The 26,202-nt window shown below is 46.0% G+C and overlaps 1 protein-coding gene across 1 annotated transcript in view; it reads left to right on the forward strand.

Annotated features, from left to right (window-relative positions):
• Nucleotides 1–6: 6 nt before the first annotated feature.
• The window catches only part of KDSR (3-ketodihydrosphingosine reductase), a gene marked incomplete at its 5' end in the record, with an annotated part of 36,406 nt that continues 10,210 nt past the window's right edge, over nucleotides 7–26,202 (forward strand). Inside the window, 7 exons of the mRNA XM_049619761.1 lie at nucleotides 7–15; nucleotides 5,102–5,191; nucleotides 7,283–7,339; nucleotides 11,426–11,491; nucleotides 11,681–11,776; nucleotides 18,049–18,240; nucleotides 23,894–23,977. Of these exons, the coding sequence (XP_049475718.1) occupies nucleotides 7–15; nucleotides 5,102–5,191; nucleotides 7,283–7,339; nucleotides 11,426–11,491; nucleotides 11,681–11,776; nucleotides 18,049–18,240; nucleotides 23,894–23,977 (594 nt within the window). The remainder of the gene's footprint in view (nucleotides 16–5,101; nucleotides 5,192–7,282; nucleotides 7,340–11,425; nucleotides 11,492–11,680; nucleotides 11,777–18,048; nucleotides 18,241–23,893; nucleotides 23,978–26,202) is intronic.

Genomic DNA, 26,202 nt, shown 5'->3' on the forward strand with positions numbered 1-26,202 from the left:
GGGGCGCATGTGGTGGTGAGTGGCCTCCTGTTGCTGCGCCGCCGCCGCCCGGCCCGCTCGGCCGCCCCGAGCCCGCCCCCTGGTGCGCCGGCCCGTGCCCGAGGCCCGGCCGCCCGCGTCCCTTTCTCCGCGGAGGGCCACCTGCCGCCGCGCAGCCCGGCCGGGTCCCTGCCGGGGGGGCCGCGAGGACCCGCCCTCCGCCGCATCTGGCCCTCGCGGGGCCGGAGGGCGGGGTGCCGGGGCGCCGGGGGCTCGCGGGCCGCTCGTTAATCCCCGGGGCACCCGTGGGTTGTGGATATTTTTGTCCTCGGTTTTCCCGATGAGTCAACTGAGGAACAGAGAGGCTGAGAAACTTTGCCAAGGACACCGCGGTCGGCGGCCGCGCGGGGCGAGGCGCGCGGTCCCGGCCGGGTCGCGGGGAGGCGGGCGGCGGGGAAGGGGTCCCGGCCGCCGGGACCCGCCGGGGCAGCTCGGACCGGGAAGACGGCCTGTGCCCGTGACAGAAAGAGCAGTTGCCGGAGGAATCCAGGAAGTGACTCACCTGGGGGGAAAACCGCTCCGAACCCAGTAGGCTGGCAGTCCTAGCTGGGCGGTGTTGGGACGCTTCTGTCGTGTCTGCACCGCCTGGCTCTCGGAGCTCAGCCCGGGGTCGGCTGATCGCCGTTTCAGTGCAGCCCTCTGCCATCATTTCAGAGCCCGAGGGATGAGCTAACCGAGCTGCCGGTGCTCTAGGAATTGAGGGACTGTGCATGGGTTTGGTTTGTTTCTTACCGGAAGCTCGTGGCTTCAGAGATCCCTTTTCTGCAGGTGTGGGAGCCTTCCTCACCTGCGCCCAGCACTTGGCCGCTTGCCGTGGCTTTCTCTTCCGTTTTCGTATTTTGATCTCACCGCACCGAGGTGGCAGGTTATTGAATAAGGAGAGTTAGTTACTAAGCTGGCCGCACAAATCCTTCTGGTCCCCGAGGTGACACATGCGTGTGTCCGCTGAGATGGAGCCTCCCCACTGAGCTGTCCTAGGATGGGATGGCCTTTCATTTTAATGTGCTTTAAATCTGGACAAGCATCTGTGAGTTAGAAAACGTATTTTTCTTTAGATTGTCCTTTGCAAAACTACTAGTGAATTAACAACTCCTGCTCTTCCTGATGTAGAAGACAGATGAGGTTAGTGTACATTCGTTTAAAAAGAAGAGAAGGAAAACTTTACACTTATGCCAGATTCTGAAAGTGTCAGATCCACAAGAGAACTTCTGCCTCAGAAGCATGGCTTTAAAAGTCGGAATCTTTTAGAGCGTATGTTTGCAGAGCGTAACTTGGAAAAAAGGTAAAGCCAAAAGCAAGCATGAACAGTGTGATTCAGTATTTCTAAGGGAGCTTCACTTGACCTTGACTCTAGTCCTTCTAGCCTCATGGCGCTGCAGGCCATTAGTGAGGTAACGAGTCCGTTGGGGTAAACGAAGAATTTATTTTCGCCATCCTGTTTTGATATGCCACAATAAATAATGTGAGGACGACATGAATAATTCACATGATGTCACCATCTGTCTTCTTTTCTAATGTCACAAGATGAGGGAAAGCACAATTCTTTCTCTTGAGATTTGTTAGGACCGGACCAGGTGGTGGTAGGAGAGGGAGCTAACATTTAGAGTGCCTGCTTATGTGAAAAAAGGAGCGGACTTAGGTCTTAATTATTTATTGTTGTTCTTTTTAGAACAATTCTTATATGCTAGTGTTATCTCCCTAACGATAGCGGTAAAACTGCAGAAGTGTTACAGGGTCTGTACTTCCTTTTTAAAAACTGTTTCATCGACTTGGTGAGAACTGGAAAATCAGGTCCTCCCATTTTGGGGGATGGCTGGGAGTGGTTCTTGCCCTCAGTAAGAGTTGCAGGATGTGATTAAAGAGATAGTAATATTTATTTTTTTTTAAAGTTTATTTTTGACAGAGAGAGAGGCAGAGAATGAGCAGGGGAGAGGCAGAGAGAGATGGAGACACAGACTCGGAAGCAGGCTCCAGGCTCTGAATTGTCAGCACAGAGCCTGACGCGGGGCTCGAACTCACAAACTGCGAGATCATGACCTGAGCTGAAGTCAGATGCTCAACCAACTGAGCCACCCAGGCGCCCCAAGAGATAGTAATATTTAAACAATATTTTGCATTGAACAGTAAGAGGCAGTGCTAAGGAAAGGAAATTAAACTATTATCTTTAGTGACCCACATCTGGACTCAGTTTACCAATTGTCAGGCAACTCGATCCGTATGTCCCACTTTTCTCAGCCCATAGGAAAATCTCTTCTATTTTCTTGTACCACTCAGCATAACATAGCCTAGACTTGGTTTATGTCTATTCTTAGATGCCTTTGAAGAATTAGCTTGATTAGAAGGTTCGTTTCCCATGAGCTCTGACCCAAGGATTGTGTCTTAACCTTGCTGTTATGGAAAAAACTTACAAGTGATCACACTGAGCCGTTCTTGGCTATGCAGTAAATGTGCACAGCTAGCTTACCTCTCGCAGTCTAGAAGAAGGACGGCAATAACAATAGCACTTTAGAGTATATAAATTTTCTCATCAACCTCCTAACTTCAACTTCCGTTAATTTATTGAATAACAAACAGGGACACTTTACTTACAACTTTTTGGGGCATTGTATTTTTCAGAGAAATGGTACCGTGCACCATTTTGCAAATTAATGTAGGCCAAGTGCTAATTTAGCAACTGTTTATGCCAGGTTCTGTGCTCACAGTGAGGGAGATAAATTGGACTCGGTGCTCGTCCTCAAGGAGCTTATAGTCAGGTGAGGGAGCTAAGACACGTGCACAAAGTAGAAAGTGACAGGTAAAGGAAGGACAGGACTGGGTGGCAGGAAAGCTTCTTGGAGGAGAGGACATTGGAACTGGCCTCTGCAGGGTGGGTAGGATTTGGATCGGTAGGTATGTGGGGGTTGTAGGGTGGAGGGACATTGAGGTGGCAGCAGTCCCATCATACGGCAGCTGGGGTCCTGTCAATTGCTACGGAAATGGAATGTCTGGTGGAAATTAAGGCAAAGCCACCGTGAGATATCTCAGCAGCCAAGAGCTCCTCAGAGGCCACTGTTAGTTGGGGCAACAGGTAGATTTTTACAGTAGCCTTCTGTAGATAATTAGTTAATTATCTGCCAAGGAAATCTCTTCCATAGTGAGGACTTGAGGCTAAAGAGAAGTTGGGGAGCCTAAGCCCCCAAGAGATTGGTACATTGTGTAGGAGTGGCTTCACGATGGTTTTAAAGTCATTGAGATGGGGCCAAAGATGTTCATTACAGCATGATATATAGCTGGCAGTAAAATATTTGAAATAATCCAAATGTCCGGTAGAGGGAAATGGTCAATTAAGTTTTAATACAGCTCCTTAACGTAATATTATGAAGCCTTTTAGTTTTTTGGACATAAGATATCTATCTCTATATAGATATATGTTATAAGATATATCTCTGTATATAGATATGTATCTTAGGATGTGATACCATGTAAGGACAGGTGCCCCTCTGATACTTCTCCACTTCCTTCACCAGACAACCCTGGGCCCCCCACTCTCTTGACCATGTTGTATAATTTGCGTAGTAAAAATGACTAGGACGATAGTGTTGCATTTGTCTTACTGAGCTAAATATATATTGAGTCCTTCCTATAGGCGGGGCACTGTGCTAAGTGCTAGGAATATAGTGGGGAGCAGAACTAGAGTTGGTATTTTTGTGGCGTTTAGGAGGCTGTGATAGGAGAGATGATTGTGAATCAAATAATCGCACAAATACACGCATGGCTGTTTGATTATGTGAGCGCCATTGAGTAAAGGACAAAGAATGTAGTGCTGAAAAGTGGATTGAGGTTGGGGAAGGGGCAGTGAGTGAAGGTTTTGCTGAGGAAGTGATGTGTGAGCTGAGATTTAATGGGTGAGTGGGGTGCCAGCTAGATGAAAAGGCGGGGAAGAACGTTCCTGGCTGGGAAATAGAACGTGCAAAGATCCAGGGGTTGGAGGGAGCATGGAACTCAAAACAGTCAGTAGGGCTGAGCTATAGAATGTGAGGGGCAGAATAGCCCAAGAAGAAAAACTTTACTTTTCAATATTTCCATGTGATCATATATTACTTTTATAGTAAACAGTCTCATAAAATCTCAGAAGAGCTAAGTTGGTGGCTATTCTTTTTGTCTCTTGTGGAGATTGTCATATAGAAGATATGTAAGTAAGGAAATAAGATTCATTTGGATTTGGACCCAGAGGTAGATTAATGTATTATTTATTAGCTCGATGTATAGGGCACTTGCCCTCCAGTGAACTCAGAAAAATATGGGTGGGCAATTTATAATTCAGTACCAAAAAACAGTCAAAGCAGCAGGACCCGTGGACAGCAAAATCTTTCATGTTTGTACTTAACTTCATTCATTCACCCCAGGATGTAGAAACTACAGTAGCTGAAAATCTGGTTCTCTCTCTCTGTCTCTCAAAAATACATAAACGTTGGAAAAATTTTAAAAATCTCGTTCTTGTAGATTGGGTTTTAGAGCCCATCGTAGTTGTTTTGTTTGTTTTTTAACTTTTTTAATGTTTTATTTATTTATTTATTTATTTATTTATTTATTTATTTATTTTTGAGAGAGAGAGAGACAGAGTGTGAATAGGGGAGGGACAGAGAGAAAGGGAGACATAGAATCTAAAGCAGGCTCCCAGCCCCAAGCTGTCAGAGCCCGACGCAGGGCTTGAACCCATACACTGCGAGATCGTGACCTGAGCCAAAGTCAGACGCCCAACCGACTGAGCCACCCAGGCACCCCTGTTTGTTTTGTTTTTTAATGTTTATTTATTTTGAGAGAGAGAGAGCGTGTGCGCGCGTGTGCAAGTGGGGAAGGGACATAGAACGAGAGAAAGAGAGAATCCCAAGCAGGATCTGCACGTCAGCACAGAGCCCCGTGCGGGGCTTGAACTCACCAACTGTGAGATCATGACCTGAGCCAATAGCAAGAGTCGGACGCTTAACCAGCCGAGCCACCCAAGTGCCCCCCCAGTGTAAACAAACCTCCCACGGAAGGGAAATTTCAAGAGCCAAGAAGATTTTATTATTTTTGCTTTTAGGTTACAGGAGGCTCCAGCGGCATCGGGAAGTGTATTGCTATCGAGTGCTATAAACAAGGAGCGTTTATAACTCTGGTGGCACGAAATGAGGTAAGTCTCCTGGGTGTGTTGTTCCTAACTTACTTCTTCGGCTTTAGGTTAGTCAGGGGCTGTGCAGATGTCCCAGCGTTCACACCTGTGCTAGGAATCGCTCCTCTCCCTGGATCAACGTGTGACTTTTGAACCATTGGTTATTTCTCACATTCAGGGCAAAAAGATTTTTTGGTTGAAGTCGGGTCAGTTCCACAAATAATTTAGTTTCAACAACTGTTAGGCAACATCAGAGGCAATGCACATTGAGATGGGAGAGGCCACAGACCGTCTGGGGCATACGTCCCTGGCCGTGGGGAGCCGGGCTGGGCCCCCACCTGCCCTCGGGTGGCGGCCCAGCCGGTCACGGAGCTGATACCCGAGTCCGGGAGGACGTGCAGGTGTTTCTGCGTAATTTGCTTATGACATGACGCACGTCTCTGGTGAAATCCAGGCTCCTCGGGGGCCTCTTGTTCCTCCCCAGCAGTTTAGCAAAATGTGTGTTTTTTCTGTGTCAAGTCAACACAAAGTCTGTTTTTTCTTTTCTTTTCTTTTCTTTTCTTTTCTTTTCTTTTCTTTTCTTTTTTCTTTCTTTTCTTTTCTTTTCTCTCTTCTCTTCTCTTCTCTTCTCTTCTCTTCTCTTCTCTTCTCTTCTCTTTTTCTCCCCCCAGGGTCTGTTATTCTTGCCAAAGCTGTTTCCGCAGCCAAAGCAGTCACACTGTATATACACGAACAGTTGTGGGGTCCTCTTGCTCCAGGGAGAGCGGGGGGAGGTGACCATGACCGCATTGTGCCCCGCCGTTATTCTGTGCTGGGCATCATGCTTGGCTCGTGGTTGTGGAAAGAAGAAACGAGGCAGGAATGGGCTGCCTGGGGGTGTTGGCTTCACATAGGCCACAGGAGGGCACAGCAGGGTGACCGCTCGGGTGGGGGTGCACAGCTGCCAGGGAGGGCCTCTGGGGGAACTGTTTAAACAACGGCACAGAAGTGGGCTTCGATGTTCGTAATTTCTTCTTAAACTCAAGAAGGGCAGAATTGCTACCTTTCGTGGGTATCCTGACGTCCCTAACCATGCATTTGTTTTGGCGTTGAAGTCACTTTGCGGGAGTGAAAACATAACTTCAGTAAAGTGGCATTATCTGAGATTCAAGCAATGCTGATATTTGACACGAGACAGATAAGAAGGAGACAGAGGAGGGCCCGGGTTTCAGGTGCTCGCAAGCTCTTTCTGTGGTCCTCACATTGCGAGGCATGAATGAGCAGACGAGCCTCCTGGGATCCAGAAATTCTTTATTTTCTAACGTCATTCTTTATTCCAATTTGGACAAAGGCAAGTTGTGTGTATCTTTATTAATAGAACAGCACTGTTTCATTATAGACACGTTCATATTTAGGAATCGCATGTGTCTTTCCAAAGGATTCCTCTGCCGTTTTGTTCTTCTCAAGCTGTCCTGGTGTATTCAAGTGACAACTTTTATAGCACATTAAGACACTGTAAACTGATATATCTGTCTTCTTGGAAATGAGTAAAATAAGCAAAATGGAGACCTTGGAAGAATTACTCAACTGGGGGGGACCTTTGCTTCTTTTCAGATTATTTTTGAAAGTAGCCGGGATTAGATTTTCTCAGTCTGTCTCAAAAGTGACTTTTCCTATCTATATTTGCTTTTATAGTAGGGGAGGGAGATAGTGGACAGTCGCTTATGAAAGTACTCTTGACATGGAATCACATGTTCCCTTAAGTTTGGGAAGCATTGCGTGGCCATGTGGTTGTTCCCGTTTTATATCATGACTAAATAATGTCAGATCAAAACATTTATTAGAATTGATATGGTGCCCATCAGCAATTAAGTTGTTAATTGGGATTTTGCAGTTCATTTATTTTTCTGTCATCTTTCTCTGCAGTGACTTAAAACCCTCTCTATCACTTGGTCGTAGTTTTATAGCTTCTGTCTTTCGTAGACTGTGACCCATAGCTATGCAATATAGGTGCCGTCTCGTGTGTTTTCTAGAATTTAATAAACACACAAATAATTGCGTTTTCACTCCATTTAAACAAGCAAGCAGGCAAATAGACAATCAGCAGAACTAATTGTTCTTTTTTGCTTTTAGGACAAGCTGCTGCAGGCAAAGAAAGAAATTGAAAAGCACTCTATTAACGATAAACAGGTATGATCAGTCTTCATGATGCATTTTCTGTACTAATCGACACAGTTGTATAGAGGGAAAAAAGGGTTATTTCAACTGAGAATAGTTCATTGAAAGCATGTAGGATTTTTTTTTTTTCATTAAAATACCTGTCAGACTGTTTTTTAAACAGGCCAAATTGTTTGAATTGTCTTCAGGTTATCACAAAAAAAGTTATAGACTTTGACATACACTCACAAATGACCAAATAACGTTTTTCTAGAAAATGATTTTATTTCAATTATTTATTTAAGTTATAACTTCATACAAACACTTAAGAGGAAAGGAGTATTAAAATTTTTTTGGCTATGGAATTTTTGGATAAATAAAAATGGTATGTGTGTGTGTATCTTTCAGTATAAAACATGACATTAAGTTATATTACACTCATCACCCAGTTTAAGTAATGAGATTTATCGGGGCCCCTGAGCCCCCCTTTGGTGAGCCCATATAAGCTGAATCCTCTGGTCTCATTCCTAGAGGCAGCCTCCAACCTGACTTTTGTGTTGATGCGTCCTTTGCTTTTCTTCCTAATTTGACTGTATGTTCACATGACCCTAAATAGTGTACCGTTTACTTCTCTTCGTTTTGAACTTTATGGCATCACTCTTATTTTTTTGTCAGCCTTATTAAAGCACAATTCACTTGCCATTCAATTCACCGATTTAAAGTGTACAATTCAGTGGTGTTTAGTGTATCCACAGAGTTGCACAAACGTCACGAGAGTCAACTTTAGAGCTTTCTCATCATCCCGTGAAGTCCGCACCTAGTCACTCCCCACTTCTCCCAGCCCGCACTCCCCACCCCTGCCCTGGGCAATCACTGGTCTACTTTCTGTCTCTGTTAGATTTGGAGGACATCATTCTGTATGCATTTTTGTGCAACTTGATTTCTTCACTAGATACTGTTTTTTCAAATTTCCTCCGTGTGGCCACATAAAGCAGTAGTCCGCTCATTTTTTTTTTTTTACCGCTCTGCAGCATTTTCCTACAAATATGTACACTGCCTTTTGTTCATCAGTTCTGCTGGTGGTAGCTATTTCATTTCCAGTTTTTTGGTTAGTTTTATTTCTTGCCATTACTAAAGTTTTTCTCCATGTCTTTGTGTGCTTGCCCAAGAGTGGACCGTGCCGGGAAATGGCATCGTGGACTAACGGCGTGTGTGTGCATTTCAGCAGCTTCGCCCACCAGCAATGCCCGGTGGTTCTCGTTGTTCGCATCCTTGCCAGCCCTTGGTACTGGCACGCTCTCTAATTTTTGCCTTTCAGATGGGTATTAGATGGTATTTCACTGTAGTTTTGACTGCCTCTTTTTCCCCCTCCAAAATATGTTAGAGACCTTTCCATGTCAATAAAAATAAATCAGCCTCATTGTTTTCACGGCCGTGGCGCAGTCTCGGGTGCCCCATGGTGTGTTTAGTTCCCTGTACAGGGTTGCATGTCTTTGGCTCTGGTACTCTGTGCTGCAGGTGGAAATTGTCACGCACGCCTCCTTGCGCACATATGTGAGGTTTTCTCTACTCCTGTGGCCTCCGATCGTGCCTGTGAACATGGAAAGCAGGCAGCTTCGCAAAGCTTCCTGTTTTTGTTTTGTTTTGTTTTCGTATTCGTGTAAATTCTGATAGAGGAAGAAATATCCTCTAAAACCAAGGAGCTTGAATGCTCCCGGCTAAAGGCCAGGCCCGCGGTCAGCACCGTCTCTGTGCCCCGGACTTCTTCTCCGTGGCTCCTGCCCCCACTTCGTCTGTCAGAAGGCTTTAGGGCATGTGACAGGTTCCTGACATCTACATCAGGGAAGGGAAGATCGTCAGGGCCGGGGTGGCACGAGGGAGCTCCGTCCTGCTGGCACAGAGTGGGTTTGTTGTATGGCTTAGCGTAAGCAGTACCCATGGAGTGGATGCTCTTTTCCTGGTGATTTGTTGACCCTTTTTTTCCCTGAAATTTTGCTGGCCTGTGGCATAGCTTCTATTTATAGTAAATGATCTAATACTATATAAAAAGACTTGTGTAAAAATCCCGTGATAATAGGGATATAAAACCCAAGGGCAACTCTTCTGGAGTATTCTCGGTTACATTTGTGTTTCCTTTTCTTAGGAATTTAGATCATCTGGATAGGGTTCCTTCCTGCATCAAATAGGACTTGCCGCCTGGTGCAGCAGATTCTAAGGTGGTGTCCTTTCATGTCGTGGCTTTATTCTTCACGTTGTGTCTTCCTAGAGCTAGAAGGGATCTTTGGCGTCACCAGCTTCTGATCCCTTTGCTTGAAGGTGAGGCCACTGCAGGCTCCCCAGGTTCTGCTCAGCCAGTGAACGAACGGGCCGCCCGCCTTGGGCCCGCAGCTACATGTGGGTGCACGTGTTGACGCGTCTGTGCCCTCGTTCTGTCTGCCCCGTGGCGTGGCGGCCAGTGTCAACAGAGAAGAACTCATGGAAATACCGAGAAGAAATGCCTTTCTGCTTCTCTCGGTGACCCCCCTTGGAACGTAGAACATTCCTATGTCAGAGGCTAAGCTCTGGCTTTGAAAACATTATCCAAAAAAGGAAACTAAAACAATAGCTCATTGTCGGTACCCATTAGTATTCTTAACTGCTGTTTTACAAATTTCTATCAAAGTAAGTAAGCACTGAAATATGTGCTTCCCCCCCCCCCCCTTTCCTTCTTCCCTTCCTTCCCTCCTTCCTTTCCAAAGACTAATTGTTTTCCATGGTAAGCACGGGCTGGCCTCTTCCTGCCGTCTCTCTGGGCTGTGAACCTCTGGGCATGGCCAGGTTTGTCCTGGGCTCTTGGTGGGTTTCCCTTGGTGACCCCTTGTCTAGAGAATCTGTGAGTGGCAGGTCACAAGCTCCCACAGGCCCAGAGCGACCCTTGGCCTTGAAGGATAAAGTCACCTGGCTCAGCCTCTGAGGAGGGACCCGAACTGAGGTCCCAGGCCTTGGTGAGTAGGTATGGTGTGCGTATCTCTGTATTCTGCCCGCCGATAGGGAACCCCAGGAGGGCAGTCACAGCTCTGGTATGGCTCCAACAGGAGTCTTTGTGTAAGCTTATTTATTAGATGTATTGTTTTTATTTTTAACAACCTAAGGTGTTAACTTGAGATACGATTTATGTACAGTTTATTTTTCACGTGAATTATGTTTTCTTTTCAACGACCTGAGATGTAATTGATGTACCATAAACCACACCCACCGAAGGGGTACAGGGCGCACTTGGGTGGCTTAGTCGGCTCTCAGCTCAGGGCTTGATCTCAGGGGCGTGAGTTTTAAGCCCTGCATCAGGCTCCATGCTGCATGTGAAGCCTACTCAAAAAAACAAAAAACTAAAAATAAATAAAAAAGAGTACAGTTTGATGGCTTTTGACAGATATATACGCATGTGAAACCACCAGTGAAATGGACACAGAACGTGTCCATATCTCTAGGGTTCCCTTTGCCTCTTTGCTGTCCGGGCCTCTCTCCACATCTGGCTGCAGGTGATCTCAGACCTGCTTTCTGTCACTATAGATCAGTGGCATTCCAAGAGGAGCTTTTTACATTTCGTTTCCTTTCTGTTTCTGGCTTTACTGAGGTATAATAGACAAAAACTGAATGTATTTGAGGTGTATCACGTGATGATTTGATACACATTTACACTGTGAAATGTTTACCGCCTCAAGCTGGCTCACACATCCATCACCTCACATAGTTATTGTGTGTGTGTGACTATGTGAGTTGAGAACACAGAAGGTCCACTCTCTTAGCCGGTTTCAAGCAGACAATGCAGTGTTCGGAACGGGGGTCACCACACCGTACGTGAGATTCCCAGAACTTACTTATTTTATGCCTAAAAATCTGTAGTTTGGCCAACATTTCTTAACACATGTTTTTGAGTTTGTGCAAGAGTTTTTTGTGAAAATGGCCAAGAAAATTAAGCTCTCCTGTTGCACCATCAGATTTCTGACACTACTATCTGTGCATAGAAAACTAGACTCCCTAGTTATTGGAAACAATTGCCTTTACTTTAAAAAAATTCTTTAAAAAATAGTTTTAGACACCTGCATGGCTTTGATCATTTTTGTGTCCTCTTTCTAACAGGTGGTGCTGTGTATATCAGTTGATGTATCTCAAGACTACAGCCAAGTAGAAAATGTCATAAAACAAGTAAGGGGCCGGGTTAACCGGAAAGAATTCACTTGCCTTTCGATTGGTTCTTACTGTTTTAGCGTGCGGTGTGGAGCTGTTAAATCATCTCTGTAGGTTTAATGGTTTTATAGATTGTATTTATTGGCACTGATCTGCTACGACCCGATTCTTCTCTTTCTTATTGCCTGCTCTCATAAATTTTTCCAGGCACAGGAAAAACTGGGCCCAGTAGACATGCTTGTGAACTGTGCAGGAATGTCGCTTTCGGGAAAATTTGAAGACCTTGAAGTTAGCACTTTTGAAGTAAGTAGACATTTGTGTTTTTCGCTGGTCGAGTAGGCCATATGCTAGAAGTAGAACGGGGCCACAGGCGAAGGCTTTACCAAAGGCATAGATAAAATGCATTCAGGATTAATAGAAGTTTTAGAAGGCGAGGGGAGGGTTCGACAAGGTTTTGGTTCCAGCGCCGTGACCATCCAGCGTTAAGAATTCAGACGGGTCTCTGGACCGTGGCTTCCCGAGCTGTAACACGGGGGTGACCCCTCCAAGCGGACACACATCGCTGTGACGACTCACTGAGCTACTCCCTTTAAGAGAGGTCTCTGCAAGCCAAGGGCTGCTGGGTTTTCATCTCAAGCGTCAGGGTTTGGGAAGCCAAAAAATCTCATGAGCAGACCCTTTTGAGTTCTGAAATCAAGACGAAAAGACCATGCATCATGTTTCTGTTTATACTTTTAAACAAGTTTTCCAGGGAACTTCTCTTAGTAATCTATGTCAGCTCTAAATAAATGGACATCAGTTTTGAAATCTTTCTTAAGTACAAGACAGTCTTTTAGGGGCGCCTGGGTGGCTGAGTCAGTTAATTGTCTGACTTCGGCTCAGCTTGTGATCTTCCGGTTTGTGGGTTTGAACCCTGAGTCCGGCTTTGTGCTGACAGCTCAGAGCCCGGAGTCTGCTTCGGATTCTGTGTCTCCCTCTCTCTCTGTCCCTCCCCTCCCCCTCAAAAATAAATAAACATTAAAAAAAATTTTAAAACAGGTTTTTAGTTGACGTCCTATCAACTGTCTTTTTCTTCACGTTCCATTAGCCTTTACTGCTGTAGTGGATTTTTTTTTTTTTTTTTAACGTTTATTTATTTTTGAGACAGGGAGTAACAGAGCATGAACGGGGGAGGGTCAGAGAGAGAGGGAGACACAGAATCTGAAACAGGCTCCAGGCTCTGAACAGTTAGCACAGAGCCCGACGCGGGGCTCGAACTCGCATACCGCGAGATCGTGACCCGAGCCGAAGTCGGACGCTCAACCGACTGAGCCACCCAGGTGCCCCTGTAGTGGATTTTGAACGCTTTACCCTGCGAAGGTAAATGCCATCCCCCTTTTGTGGAGAAGGAGACTGCGGGCCTAGTAGTTGAGATGCCTTGCTTCTGGCGGCCTGTGGGAAGGCGTGTGGCCTGTGTGATACAAAGTCCAGTCAGAGGAGAGTCCAGACGTAGCTGTAAGCAGAGGGCACCTGATCTGGGGCTGGAGTGTGTTAAGGCTCCTTTATCTACTCGGCCTAAATAAGGCAGTTGTCTTGACCTGCACGCCTTTACTGTAAGTAATCGAAGGGGGACTTTGAAGATGATTTCAACAGCTGGATAAAGAATCAGTTGGGGAAGCTCGTGGTCGTATTCGTCTCGGTGTGACGTGCTGAGGGGGCCAGCAGGAAAGGGGTCGGGTGTGTATGAGCGTGAGCGAATGTATGAGAATGTGTGAGTGTGTGTGTGAGAGAGAGAGATTGAGAGAGAGAGAGGCTAACGGAGGGGGAATCCACAGACCCACCCTGACTGAGCACGGAGGGCGAACTCAAGGAACTGACCAGGAGCCTTTACAGGCCAGAGGGTTGGGGAGTCAGCTCTTGGAGCGATGTGGAGTGGAGCAGGGGCCAGAACCGCTGGGGCCTAATGGCCACCACGGGGAGTTTGGATTTTAGTCTAAAACCTTTTGAAGGGGCTTAAGGTGAGCTGGGTGGTGGTGTGATCTGTGTTTCGGTTGTTAGAGGTGCTTTCTGCCTGCTGCATCAGGAGGGAAGGTAGTCGAGGCAGGGGGCAGTGATGGGGAACCTCGGAGTGAGGGGTGGGGGACGGAGTTCAGCACGCAGTTGGCGGGGGGAGGAGTGGGCAGCTGATAGCAGGTGTCGGAAGTGGTCTCAGCCCAGTGAGAACCAGACTTTTTTTTATTTATTTATTTACTTTTAACGTTTTATTTATTTTTGAGACAGAGGGAGACAGAGCATGAGCAGGGGAGGGACAGAAAGAGAGGGAGACACAGAATCCGAAGCAGGCTCCAGGCTCCGAGCTGTCAGCACAGAGCCCGACACGGGGCTCGAACTCACGAACCGCGAGATCATGACCTGAGCCGAAGTCGGACACTCAACCGACTGAGCCGCTCAGGCGCCCCGAGAACCAGATTTTTAAAAAGAGAGGACTGTTAACCCAAAGCCTGTTGCCTCTATCGGTGACCGGGCCTCCCCCCCCTGCCCCGTGTTCATGGCCCGCTCTAGAAGGGCCCTCTTCCCGGCTGAGGCCGGTATCTGCCCCTTGGCTGTCCCCCTTCTCCGTCTCCGTCCCTTGCCGTGTCGTGGTCACATCTGGATGTGTGCTCATCGTGGGTAAGTCCTGTTGGAACGCCCACTGCCAGGCTTGATGCATTTTCTGAAGATAAGAGTTCATTTCTATTTAAAATCAATTCGCTTTCATTTTTTTTTTTTTTATTTGATTGTTTTGTTTTGTTTTGATGATTTGTTTGTTTGCTTGGTTGGTTTTAGCTTTACTGAGGCCCACAGGGTTCTCATGCACAGAAGTTGCCTGCACAGGATACTTGTTAGAACTCATCGCTGGGGGGGGTCTCAGCACGTGCTGTATGATTCCCCGGGGAGAGGACTTTGGGAAATTTGCCTGGTTCCTCTGGACTTTGGCCCAGGTGCCTTTTGCCCTTGCTGATTTTGTTTTGTGCCTTTTCACTGTCATAAATCTTAGTCACGGGTATGATCGGGGCAGAGTTCCGTGAGGTTGTCTGTGAATCACCGAAACTGATGGTGGTCCCGGGGAACTTCTCTTAATTTTCCTTTTTAATGGTTTTCTTTGTGGATCCTTGGAACTATATTTTGTTTTATCTATCTGTGGATTTTAAGGATAATTATTGTCAGCTTTTGATTGGGGTTGCATTGAGTCTGTAGATCCACATGGGGATAATTGACATTGTAACAATAACTGAGTCTTCTAACCTGTGAACGTAGTGTATATCTCCCATTTATTTACATTTTCTTTTGCGTCTCAGCAGTGTTTTGTAGGTTTCAATGTATGGGTCTTACACATCGTTTTTCAGCATTTCCTGTTTTTTGATGCTAGTGTAAATGGCATTTTTCATGTCAGTTTCTGAGTGTTCATTGCGAACGAACGTAGAGAAATCCAATTGATATTTTTGTATTGATCTTGCAGTCTTGCTAAAGTCAGCTATTGATTCTAGTGCTCACTGGCTTTTCTTCATTCAAGATCATGTCATCTGCAACAATTTTACTTTTTCTGTTCCCATCTGGATACCCTTATTGTACGGCTAGAACATCCAGTACAGAATAGAAGTTGTGAGAGCAGACATACTTGTGGTGTTCCTGATCTTGGGAGAAAACTTTTGTTTTGTTTTGTTTTTTAATCATTAAGTATGATGTTTTCTGTAGTTCTGTTTTGCTTTGTTTTGGTAGATGTCTTTTATCAAGTTGAGAAAGTTCTTTTCTATTCCTAGCTTGCTGAGAGTGTTTATAAGGAATGGAGGTTGAATTTTGGCAGGTGTTTTTTCTGCATCTATTGGGAGGATCACAGAATTCTGTTTTTAGTTTGTTAATATGGTGAATTACACTGATTAATTTCCCATGTTAAACCAGCTTGCATTCCTGGGATAGACCCAGTTGTAGTTTTTTTCTGATTTTTTTGTAAAAGTATTGCTGACCTCTTAGCATAAGTGGGGGAGTATTACTGCCTATTCACTTTTCTGGAAGAATTTGTGTAGGATTGATATTAACCTTCTTTAAATGTTTGGTAGAATTTACCACGGAAGCCTAAGGTTTTCTTTGTGGGAAGATTTCTAACTTTAATTCAATTTCTTTAATAAATGTAGGGCTACATCTATATCTTCTTATCTATTTGTTTTGAGTGACTTTGGTAGCTTGTGTCTTTCAAGGAATTGGTCCATTTCATCTAAGTCATTGAATTGATTGGCAGAGTTATTCATCATATTCCGTTATTGTCCTTTTAATATCTATAGATAAACACCTGACTTTTCATTTCAGCTCAGGTCATGATCTTGTGGTTCATGGGTTTGAGCCCCACATTGGGCTCTGTGCTGGTAGTACAGAGCCTACTTGGGGTTCTCTCTCTCCCTCTGTCTGCCCCTCCCTGGCCTCTCAAAATAGATAAATAAACTTAGAGTTTGTAGTGATGTCATCCCCCTCATTCTTGAGATTGATAATTTGTGTCCTTTATCTTTCTTGACCAGCATGGCTAGAGATTTTTCAGTTTTATTGATCTTCTTAACCAGCTTTCGGTTTTGTTAATTTTCTGTTTTCTATTTCATTTATTTTTTCTGTTTTCTATTTCATTTATTTCCTTCTTTTATTTTTAACATTTTTTTCTGCATGCTTTTGGTTTAATTTGTTCTTATATGTATGTATGTATGTATATATATGTATATACATATTTTTTTTTTAATTTTTGAGAGAAAGAGACAGAGCACAAAGGGGGAGGGGCAGAGAGAGAGGGAGACACAGAATCCAAAGCGGGCCCCAGGCTCTGAGCTATCAGTACAGAGCCCGACGTGGGACTTGAACTCACAAGCTGCGAGATCATGACCGGAGCCAAAGTCAGATGCTTAACCAACTGAGTCACCCAGGCGCCCCCAGTTTCTCTGCTCCTTGCTTCTAGCATTCAGCTTTCCACTAAGTTTGTTATCACTCGCCATGCTGATTTTCAGCTTCCAAAATGTTATTTTCTTTCCTGTTGTCTGTGCTCTGTGGGTTCTTGGCTTTACAAAAATTTATCTTTTTTTTTTTTTTTAAACGTTTTGTTTATTTTTGAGACAGAGAGAGACAGAGCATGAACGGGGGAGGGGCAGGGAGAGAGGGAGACTCAGAATCGGAAGCAGGCTCCAGGCTCTGAGCCATCAGCCCAGAGCCCGACACGGGGCTTGAACTCACGGACCGCGAGATCGTGACCTGAGCTGAAGTCGGACGCTTAACCGACTGAGCCACCCAGGCGCCCCAAAAATGTATCTTTTTATTGAGATTTTAGTTAGGTCTCTAGAAGGGAGCTGAAGTGAACACTTGGGTTTAGTGTGCTATCTTTTCGGGGTACTTTTTAAGAGCATTTTTGTTATTAAGACAATATAATGATATTAAAAGACATTTTGGGAAAAGTGGGAATCCCAACATCCTAACACAATCATTTACAGTGTTCTGGAGTTCCTTGGTTTTGCACCTATGCACGTGTACTTTTGTGTAATATTTGAATTAGTTACAGTCACTGTAAATATAGTATGCAATGAAGTGTTTGGTTTCACATGGTGATAGATGTAGTATTTTTACAGGACTTTAAATATAGAAACATTTCTTAATATTTTATTTATCTTGAGAGAGAGAGAGAGAGAGCACACCCATGCACGAGCAGGGGAGGGGCAGAGAGAGAGGGAGAGAGAAAATCCCAAGCAGGCTCCACTCTGTCATCACAGAGTCTGACACGGGGCTCGATCTCATGAAATGAGACCATGACCTGAGCCGAAATCAAGGGTCAGCCTCTTAACCAACTGAGCCACCCAGGTGCCCCTTAATATAGAAACAATTTAATGCCAGTACTCTTAGATTTCCAAGTTAAAATGTAAGGTTTTTGAGAGTTGCCAGGATGAAAGGAAGATACACTCTTGGTACCTACGTAAGTTCTTACCCATCATGATGTAAGAGCCAACACTGACCGAGCAGGTGACGGTGGGTCAGAGGCTATGCCTTGACTTGTGTTTCCTCTTTCAACGCTTGCAACAACCCTGTGGCTACTACCTGCACTAGCCCTGTGTGCAGCTGCCGAAATAAGTAGTGCCTGACTCTCTTGTTCATCATCCAATAGGTGGTAACCACAGTCCATGCCGTTAACCACGTCCTAGTCTCTTTGTGATGTTTCCGAAGCTTGGAACTAACAGGGCCAGAGATCCTTGGGGGGCTTTTTCCTACAACTGTTTTTCAGAAAGTATTGCTTGCAGTACACAGCATACTTTGGATCAGGAGAAGACTAATCCTGACCGGTTTTCAGCGATGACATCACTGCCGTCACAAGGAGAATAAGAGACTAGACTGAAGTAGGCTTGAGAGGGCAGGTCATGGGCACCGGGGCGCATTTACAGCATCACTGCATCGTTCATTCCCTCGATACATCCCTTGGGCTCCCAGTCACTTGGGCTCCACTGGCCCTCAGATCCGGAGAGCAGACAACTGCCGTGGAGCGCAGCCCTGAGGCTTTGACCTTGCTCACTCCTCACGTGGCCCTTTGTTCCCGGCAGAGACTAATGAGCGTCAACTACCTGGGCAGCGTGTACCCCAGCCGAGCAGTGATCACCACCATGAAGGAGCGTCGTGTCGGCCGGATAGTCTTTGTCTCGTCCCAGGCAGGACAGCTGGGATTATTCGGTTTTACGGCCTACTCTTCATCCAAGTTTGCCATCAGGGGACTGGCTGAAGCTTTGCAGATGGAGGTAAACGCTGTATTCAGTTTCACAGTTTTTATCTTCCAGCTCGGCAGTGGATGTTCCCCTTTGGTTTGCAGCTACTTGCCACGTGTTGTCGTATCACGTTAGACATTTGTAGACGTGACGTTAGCGAAAGGGCATCGGCTCAGCCCTTGAATTCTGCAGGTAACATTTTTCATCGCATAAAGACTCTACTGGGGATAGAAGCAAAAGGGCTAGGAGGTGTTTCGCTGGCTTAATTTAATACACAAAGTACTACTTTATATTTACTCTGTATTTTTCAGTCTAATACCATGTGAGCCTGCGATTCTCTAGAGGTGTTTCTTTAACGAAAAGATCTCTGGTTTAAGACTGAGTGATGAAATTAGCACGTGTTTGAGGGAAAAGCTTGAATCAGCTCCCGTCTAGCTCTCAGCTGTGAGACAAATCATTTAACTGGGTCTGTTTCCTTTTCTGTAAAACAAGAGGGTTGGATTAAAAATATCATTTGGCTCTCCTGAGACTTATACTTTAGTATCTTAAAGAAATCTTGATGACAGCGAATGCTTTTTATTTTCACAGTTAAGAGAACGTGTTGTGAAAGAGGGTGTGGTTAGCATTAGCATCGAAATAAATGCTTGTCACGATGTGACAACCTTCACACAACCTCAGCTGTGGGAAGCTGACTGCCGCATTGTTGTCCAATGGGGACGCTTAGAAAGTACCATACATATCTATCCCAAATCACACACTGAAAAGGCAAGGTAAAATTCTTTCTATTGTAACTTGCACTGAAATGTAACACTACATCGTGATGTTAAAAGCCCGGAAGAAAATTCATTTTGACCAACCTTCTCATGGTAGGAGTGTGTGTGACCTGGGGATCCTGTTTAATAATTTAGGTTAGGGGTTGGCAACTTTTTTCTGTAAAGGGCCAGATTGTAGGCATTTTAGCCTTCAAGGGCTGGATGGTGTCTGTCGCGACTACTCAAGTCTACTGTGAGAGCAGGAAAACAACCATGTGCAATAGGTAAATGAACAGAGATAGCTGCGTTCCGATAAAACTTTATTTGCAAAAAGAGGTAGAGGGCCAGATTTGTCCATAGGGCCATAGTTGGCTGATCGCCGATTTATAAAATCCCCAGAAGAGCCCTTGATGGTGTGTGACAGAGCACCACATTGCCCAGCATCACAGTGCAGATGAGTTGTCCAATCAATGACAGAATCCTCATGCGCCACTTAGAGACTGGTAGACTGTGCCATTCTCATCGAAAAGGAACCAGCCCCAAATTTCATTTTCGTCAACTTTCTTAATACTCATAATCAATAAGGGGCACCTGAGTGGCTCAGTCGGTTAAGCCTCCGACTTTGGTTCAGGTCATGATCTCACAGTTTATGTGAGTTCGAGCCCCACATCGGGCTCTGTGCCGACAGCTCAGGGCCTGGAGCCTGCTTCAGATTCTCCGTCTCCCTCTCTCTCTGCCCCTCCCCTGCTCATGCTCTGTCTCTCTCTCTCTCTCTCTCTTTCTCTCTCAAAAATAAATAAAGATTTAAAAAAATACTCATAATCAATAATAGCTCTTTATAATATGTTTAGCCAATAGGACACGTAAGGCTGTGAAATTTCAAACAAGAATGCCAGCATTTCTTTTGAAATTTTTACTTGGAAAGTCCCTTTGCAAATAACCATTTATTTATGTTTTTATTAAAATGTTTATTTATTTTGAAAGAGAGCAAGAGTGAGCACGCACATCCGTGCACATGAGCAGGGGAGGGGCAGAGAGAAGGAGAATCCCAAGCAGGCTCTGCATTGTTGGCACAGAGCCCAGTACGGGACTCGGTCTCACCAACCATGAGATCATGACCTAAGCTGAAATCGAGAGTCAGGTGCTTTGCCAACTGAGCCACCCAGGCACGCTTATAAAAGTTTTGGGAAATCTGTGAGGCAGATGTCGTTTTTCCACCTTATAGAAAGGAACGCTGAGTTTTGGTAGTTCATGGAGTTGCTTAAAGCCGCTTTGTTACTTTGTAACAAACGCAGTAACAACGTCTTGGCTTTCTGGTTCCCTGGGCAGATGATGTGTCTATAATTCAGGTCAGAAGTTACCTGATTGATCCGGCCTTAGACATCTGGTAAGTGAAGGGCTGTTTTGGAAATGAAAAATCTGCTTATTAGGGCTTTTTGTCCCTAAGCCTTGTACATGGTAGAACAGACATGTTACTGAAGAGGAGGAAAAGGAAAGTGAGTTGCTAATACAGACAGAGTCCCCAAAGCCTCTTTGTGACAAATGTGATTCACACGCTGCAGGAAGCTTGCCTGGACTTGAAAGTCAGCTTGACTCCTGTCCATATTCAGACTCCATGAAAAATGTCCCCACAGAAACACGGAATAAGATAAACACGTGAAAAGTAGGCTTAGAGGAGAATAAATTCAATAATCAAAATCCAGTTTGTTCATAGTAGACCTACGTCAGAACAGTTGTTTCCCTGCAAATTTACAGTGTTGTGTTTTGGAACCTGGATACTTCAGTCTGTTTTGCCATCGTGGTTGTGTTTTCTGTGAATGAAACAGACCTCATAGAATTGCTCAGACTTGAAGTACTTTGTGATGATCTTATTCGGATTAATTAAAAAAAAAATTTTTTTTTAACGTTTATTTATTTTTGAGACAGAGAGTCAGAGCACGAACAGGGGAGGGTCAGAGAGAGAGGGAGACACAGAATCTGACACAGGCTCCAGGCTCTGAGCTGCCAGCACAGAGCCCGATGCGGGGCTTGAACTCATGAGCTGTGAGATCATGACCTGAGCCGAAGTCGGACGCTCAACCGACTGAGCCACCCAGGTGCCCCGGTTTAACTAACTCTTAAGTCTTCCTGTCCACCCCACCCTTTGCCCGCCAAACTGAAGTAGGACCCTAGCCATGCTTTGTGCATAATAAAACATTTGTTGCACCTTTTGGTGTTCCTTTTTTTTTTTTTTTAAACTCTGTTTTTTTAGGTACAAGTATATGATTTAAAGATTCTAAAAGTTAATCTTTTTGGAAAGCCAACTTCTGCTGGGTTACGGCCAAAGATGTGGGTAGCAGAGACCAAGTCAAAGAAAAATAGCCTTTGTGCTTCCCTCCTTCCCATCATGCTCCCCTCCCCCTAAGGCCATCTTGTCCCACAGCCTTGAAAAGTAAGCTTAGCTGAAATTCTGGAGCTTCTCAGACACAGCTCTGCTCCTCCCTCCAGGACCCCCGCCCCCCTCGCCCCGTCTTCGTTTCGATGGAATTAGGAACCACACATTGTAGGCGGGATGATTTTGGTAGTCAGTTCTTGAGCAGACGGTTGTCTTTCTGATTGAAATGGAGACCAGGGGAAGGAAGAACATGACGAAAAGCATGGATGTGGGCAGAGCAGGAGAAAAGAGGATGGTCAGTCAGCAGGGACAAGGAGAAACACACGGCAACAAGGTGAGCAGAGGAGTCAGCTAGTGAAGTCTGCGCTTGTAAATTCCTAGAGACAGGGGTGATCTCTAGGAGTCGGCATCGTCTGAGCAAGAGCAAGTGAAGCCACGTCAACCCCCTTTCGTTTTCTGCCGGGGCTGTGGGACTAGTTGATTAAAGGAAAGTGTAGATGGAGTATAGCGTATGCAGATGTTACCGGTTATTTGACCAAGAGTTTCAAGAGACGGGCCGCGCCACGAGGGCAGGGGCTCTCTCGCGTTGTTGACGTCCACGTCTTCATTCACAGAACAATACGGGACTCATTCAGTAAGTATCCCTTGGATGAGTAAATACAACAACGAAGGGATTAGCCGCGGGAGGAACCCAACCACAGACTGAGAGGGTCATGTGATTTCAAGACTACCAGCACCCCAAACTGCTTCTTCCGGGACCGGCTTCTTCCAACCCCGACGATCTGTGTCTACGCCAGGAGAAAGCTGTTCTGAAAAGCTGTTTCAGGCGTTTGGTAGCTCAGCCATAACCTTGAACTTGAGAAACACTGCTCTGACACACTGTCTTACATTCGCTTGTGCGCCAAGGTCCTTACGCATTTCAGGGGGAAGGGGCACAGGAGCGTTAGAGAAACGTCTGAGTCGAGTCTGCTTCAGGCCTTCTGTGGGCCAGTTACCACTCACCGGCTTTTTTTGGTGGTGTTTTTGTCTGGTCTGTGCACAACAGAGGGCAAGGCCGTGGGAGACGGTTTTTGAAGTCACTATCTCAAAAACAAGTGGAAGAGAAATTGCTTGCTCATCAACCTCACTGGCTGGCCCGAATCCAGAGCTATTTCTGAGCACGGCTGGGCCTTGAAGCTGCATGCCCCGTGGAGGCCGAGTGAACGGGCTCTCTCACGCCCTGAGTGCAGTGGCTCTGAACCAACAAAGACATCACCCTTTGCTATTGTGCTGTTCAGCATGGCTGGCCAGGATCTAATGCTTCTCCCGACCCCGACAGCTCCTCCCACAGGCTTCAGAACTGTGCCCGGCAGAGGGACCCAGGGAGAATAAGGGCTGTGTGAACAGACGGGACCCTGGGGTGCTCTCTGAGGGCACCTGGGGTGCCTGAGGGTCCTCTGGGTTGCCTGAGGACTCGCTATTAGCACTTTTCAACCTCCTTGAGATGCACAGTGGCCTACCTACCCCCAGCTGTGTGTCCGCTTTTAACTCCCCGAGGTAGCAAGGTAGCGTCCTGGGGCTAAGCAGCGAGCCAGAAGCAAATAAAAATCGGGACAGAAATTTGGATGGTGTGAACTATCACCCTTAGAGCCACTAAGAATCAGGGTCAGATGAGAGTGGAGCAGGGCCACTGAAGTGCAGGATCTTTGGGAAGGGTATGTCCTGGCCGGCTCGAGGGAGAATCTTCTGGAATTGCTGGGGGTGTATTTCTGAGTGGAGGCGTGGAGGCCTTGTAGTGAGGCAAAGAAGCCTGGGAACCTGTTTGAAGCTGGGAAGGGGTTTCTGCATATAAATAAGGGTGAGGTCGTCTTTCCTGGAGTTGCTTGGCTGGTCTGACCTGGCGGCTCCACTGGGGGGGGGGGGGGGGGGGGGGAGAATCCTCTTGGTTTTTTCTGTGGGGGGGGGTACAAGTGACTCCTGACTCCCTATTGGTCAGGGGCTGGTGGCTTAGGGAGTTCCCGACCAGGCAGACTTCTCAGGGGATCCGTGTAGTTCTAGGCCTGGCTCTGAAGAGCATAGGAAAAGGGTTTTGACTGATGTTGACGTATTCTGTAGACGAAATCAACAAGAGCTTCAGAAGCGGCTGTGAAGGAAGCCAGGTTTGCAGTCGCAGAGACCGGTCCCATGGTCCTGCACACAGTGCTGAGTGGTGTCCGGGGGGTGGGGGCAGGCGGGAAAGGAGACCTCCCTTTAGCTGTCCACCTTCCTCCTGGACAGCTCCTAGGGCCTTGCCTGCTCAGTGGGGGTGGGCAGCACTCAGAAGGAGGTGAATCTCCGCCAGCTGTTTTCGGGAGTAGAGGTTGTTGGGGTGAACCCTGTGCCTTTATTTCCAAATGATCTTCATGGAGAGGAGTTTTCCTGACCCAGTCGGTGCTGGTTCTCCACCCAGAGCCACATCCCGTCTTGGGAAAATCAGGGCAGGATTCACGACGTTTGCCTGGTGGCCGGTGCAGGTGGCTAAGGGTCGTTGCAGAATTGGACCTTGTTTACTGAAGGGGCACATGTTGTTTCCGAAATGCAGGTGAAGCCATATAACGTCTACGTCACAGTGGCCTACCCGCCCGACACAGATACCCCTGGGTTTGCGGAAGAAAACAAAACAAAGGTAAGTATTCCTCTGTGTCTGTTTCGAGCCTTTAATGTTGTAAATCTTCCTTTTTCAATTTTCTGACTTTCCACCCCTCAGCCTGGAGTCATTTTCATCATACAGAAAACTGCGTTCTTTACAATTGATGTGCAAGGTAGAGGCCTCTGAACTTTCCAGAACTCTCATGTGGAGTCTTAGAGAACACAGCCCATATTTTCCAAGGCCATGCGTTTTGCTAATAATCTTCAAAGGCTTACTTAATTAATAAGGTATTATCTTCACGAATACAGCCTGCATTTTTAGCAAATGAGAGGATACTCTTTAGAAATAATATCCTCTCCTCTGGACTTAAACACCTGGTTGCCGGGGCACCTCAGACTTAGCGTTTCAAAAACAGAATGTTTGATTCCCTCTCATTGCCCCCTCATTGCTTTTCATCTCCTTGGCAACCGAGAGGCCAGCCTTGGTTCTTCCTCCCACACCACACGTCTTGACCCGTGCACTTCCTCCTGGCTCTACTCTCAGAACTTGTCCTGAATTGGCCCGTTTTTTTTCAGACCGCAGCTGTCAGTACCATCCTCGTAATGGTAGCTGCTGGTATTTTTGCCCGAACTGCTCTTCATAATCTTCAAACTGGTGTGCCTGCTTCTGCCCCTCTTCCTGACCCCCTGTCTGTTCCTCATATAGTGACCAGTGATCCTTTTATACTGTAAGTCAGGTCTTGTCACTCCCCTGTTCAAACACCTCTTCTGCAAGGAAGAAAAAAAAAAGCCAAAAACAAAACCAGAAAAACCCTTCTTAAACAGCACGGTTTAATAGAATGCTCTAGAATGGAAATGTTCTCTGTCTGCCTTCTCCAATCTGGTAGTCACATTGTGGCTGTTGAACACTTGAATGCAGCTAGTGGGACCCCCTCCCCCCCCCGCCATCATAAAACTGAATTTTTAATTTTGACTCCTTTAAAGTTAGTATTAAAACGCACACGTTGGTCTTGTCATGTGTTAGTATGGCCCCAGTGGCTCCAATTATGCCTAGAGTAGAATCCAAAGGTCTTTTCTTTTTAAAAAAAATTTTTTTAACATTTATTCATTTTTGAGAGACAGAGAACATGAGTGGGGGAAGGGCAGAGAGAGAGAGGTATAGAATCCGAAGCAGGCTCCAGGCTCTGAGCTGTCAGCACAGAGCCCTTTGTGAGATCGTGACCTGAGCCAAAGTCAGCAGCTTCACCGACTGAGCCACCCGGGTGCCCCGAATCCAAAGGTCTTGCAGCTCATTGGGTTTTGCACTATGTGGACAGTGGCCACCTGTCCACAGTGGTGTCTCCTGTTGCCCTCAGCCCTACCAGAGCCCCCCATCTGTTCTTTGAGCTTGCCCAGGCTGTCCTCACCTGTGGGCTTTGTTTACACTTGCTCCCCCCTCTCTCTGGATGTTCAAATGGCTTCATCCCTTGTTTCTTTCTATCTCTGTACAGACATCACCCTGAGAGGACTTCCCTGACCCTCTGTCTCTCAAATGTCAGTCCCTTGGAACACTCACCATCCTTTCCTCTGGCTTTGCTTTTCTCTATGATGCTTATCAGCACTGGACAGGTACATCACACACAATGACAGACTGAGCTGAATGCAAGCTTTGCACGTTGTTCAAAGGAACTTCTTTCTTCCTTGCCTTGATGCGTTGTAGGCATCCTCCGAGCACATGAATCAAGTGGAGAAGAAAGGAATCGACCAGAACTTAACTACCTTGAATGGGCGTTGATTGGTTTTCTTTTCCTTCGTAGTAATGCTTTAGTAAGTGCGAGTTTCTGCAGCATAAAAATTGGCACTTATGCTCCATAGACTGTGTATTTGCAAAAAGATGTGTATGATTTAGAACGTTTTTTTCCCTATTCACTTCTTTTTGAGTCTGCCTCTTAAAATTACAACTATTTCAAAGAAGTAAATGTAAGCCAAACGCCCTGTCTTAGAATGAGCAGGGGCCCGCTAAGCGGATTTGTAACATTTGGTAAGCAGTCTTTTCTGTTTGAAGCCAAAGCTGACAAAAAGTGGTGATTTCCCTGGGAAGATCTGATTTTGATGTTAAGTTGGTTTTTTTCCCTCTGGTGTAGTGTTGAGCCAACTTTGGATAAATGAAATTCTATGTCGATGTGTGAGCCCTGCAGGGGGCGCCATAGTGCTTTTCAGTCTACTGTGTGTGTGGCCTGGTGGTCTGGAAGAAGGAGCAAGGCACTTTCAGAAGAACCCTTC

The sequence above is a fragment of the Panthera uncia genome, assembly GCF_023721935.1.
Source record: "Panthera uncia isolate 11264 chromosome D3 unlocalized genomic scaffold, Puncia_PCG_1.0 HiC_scaffold_8, whole genome shotgun sequence".
In the NCBI taxonomy this organism is placed as follows: Eukaryota; Metazoa; Chordata; class Mammalia; order Carnivora; family Felidae; genus Panthera; species Panthera uncia.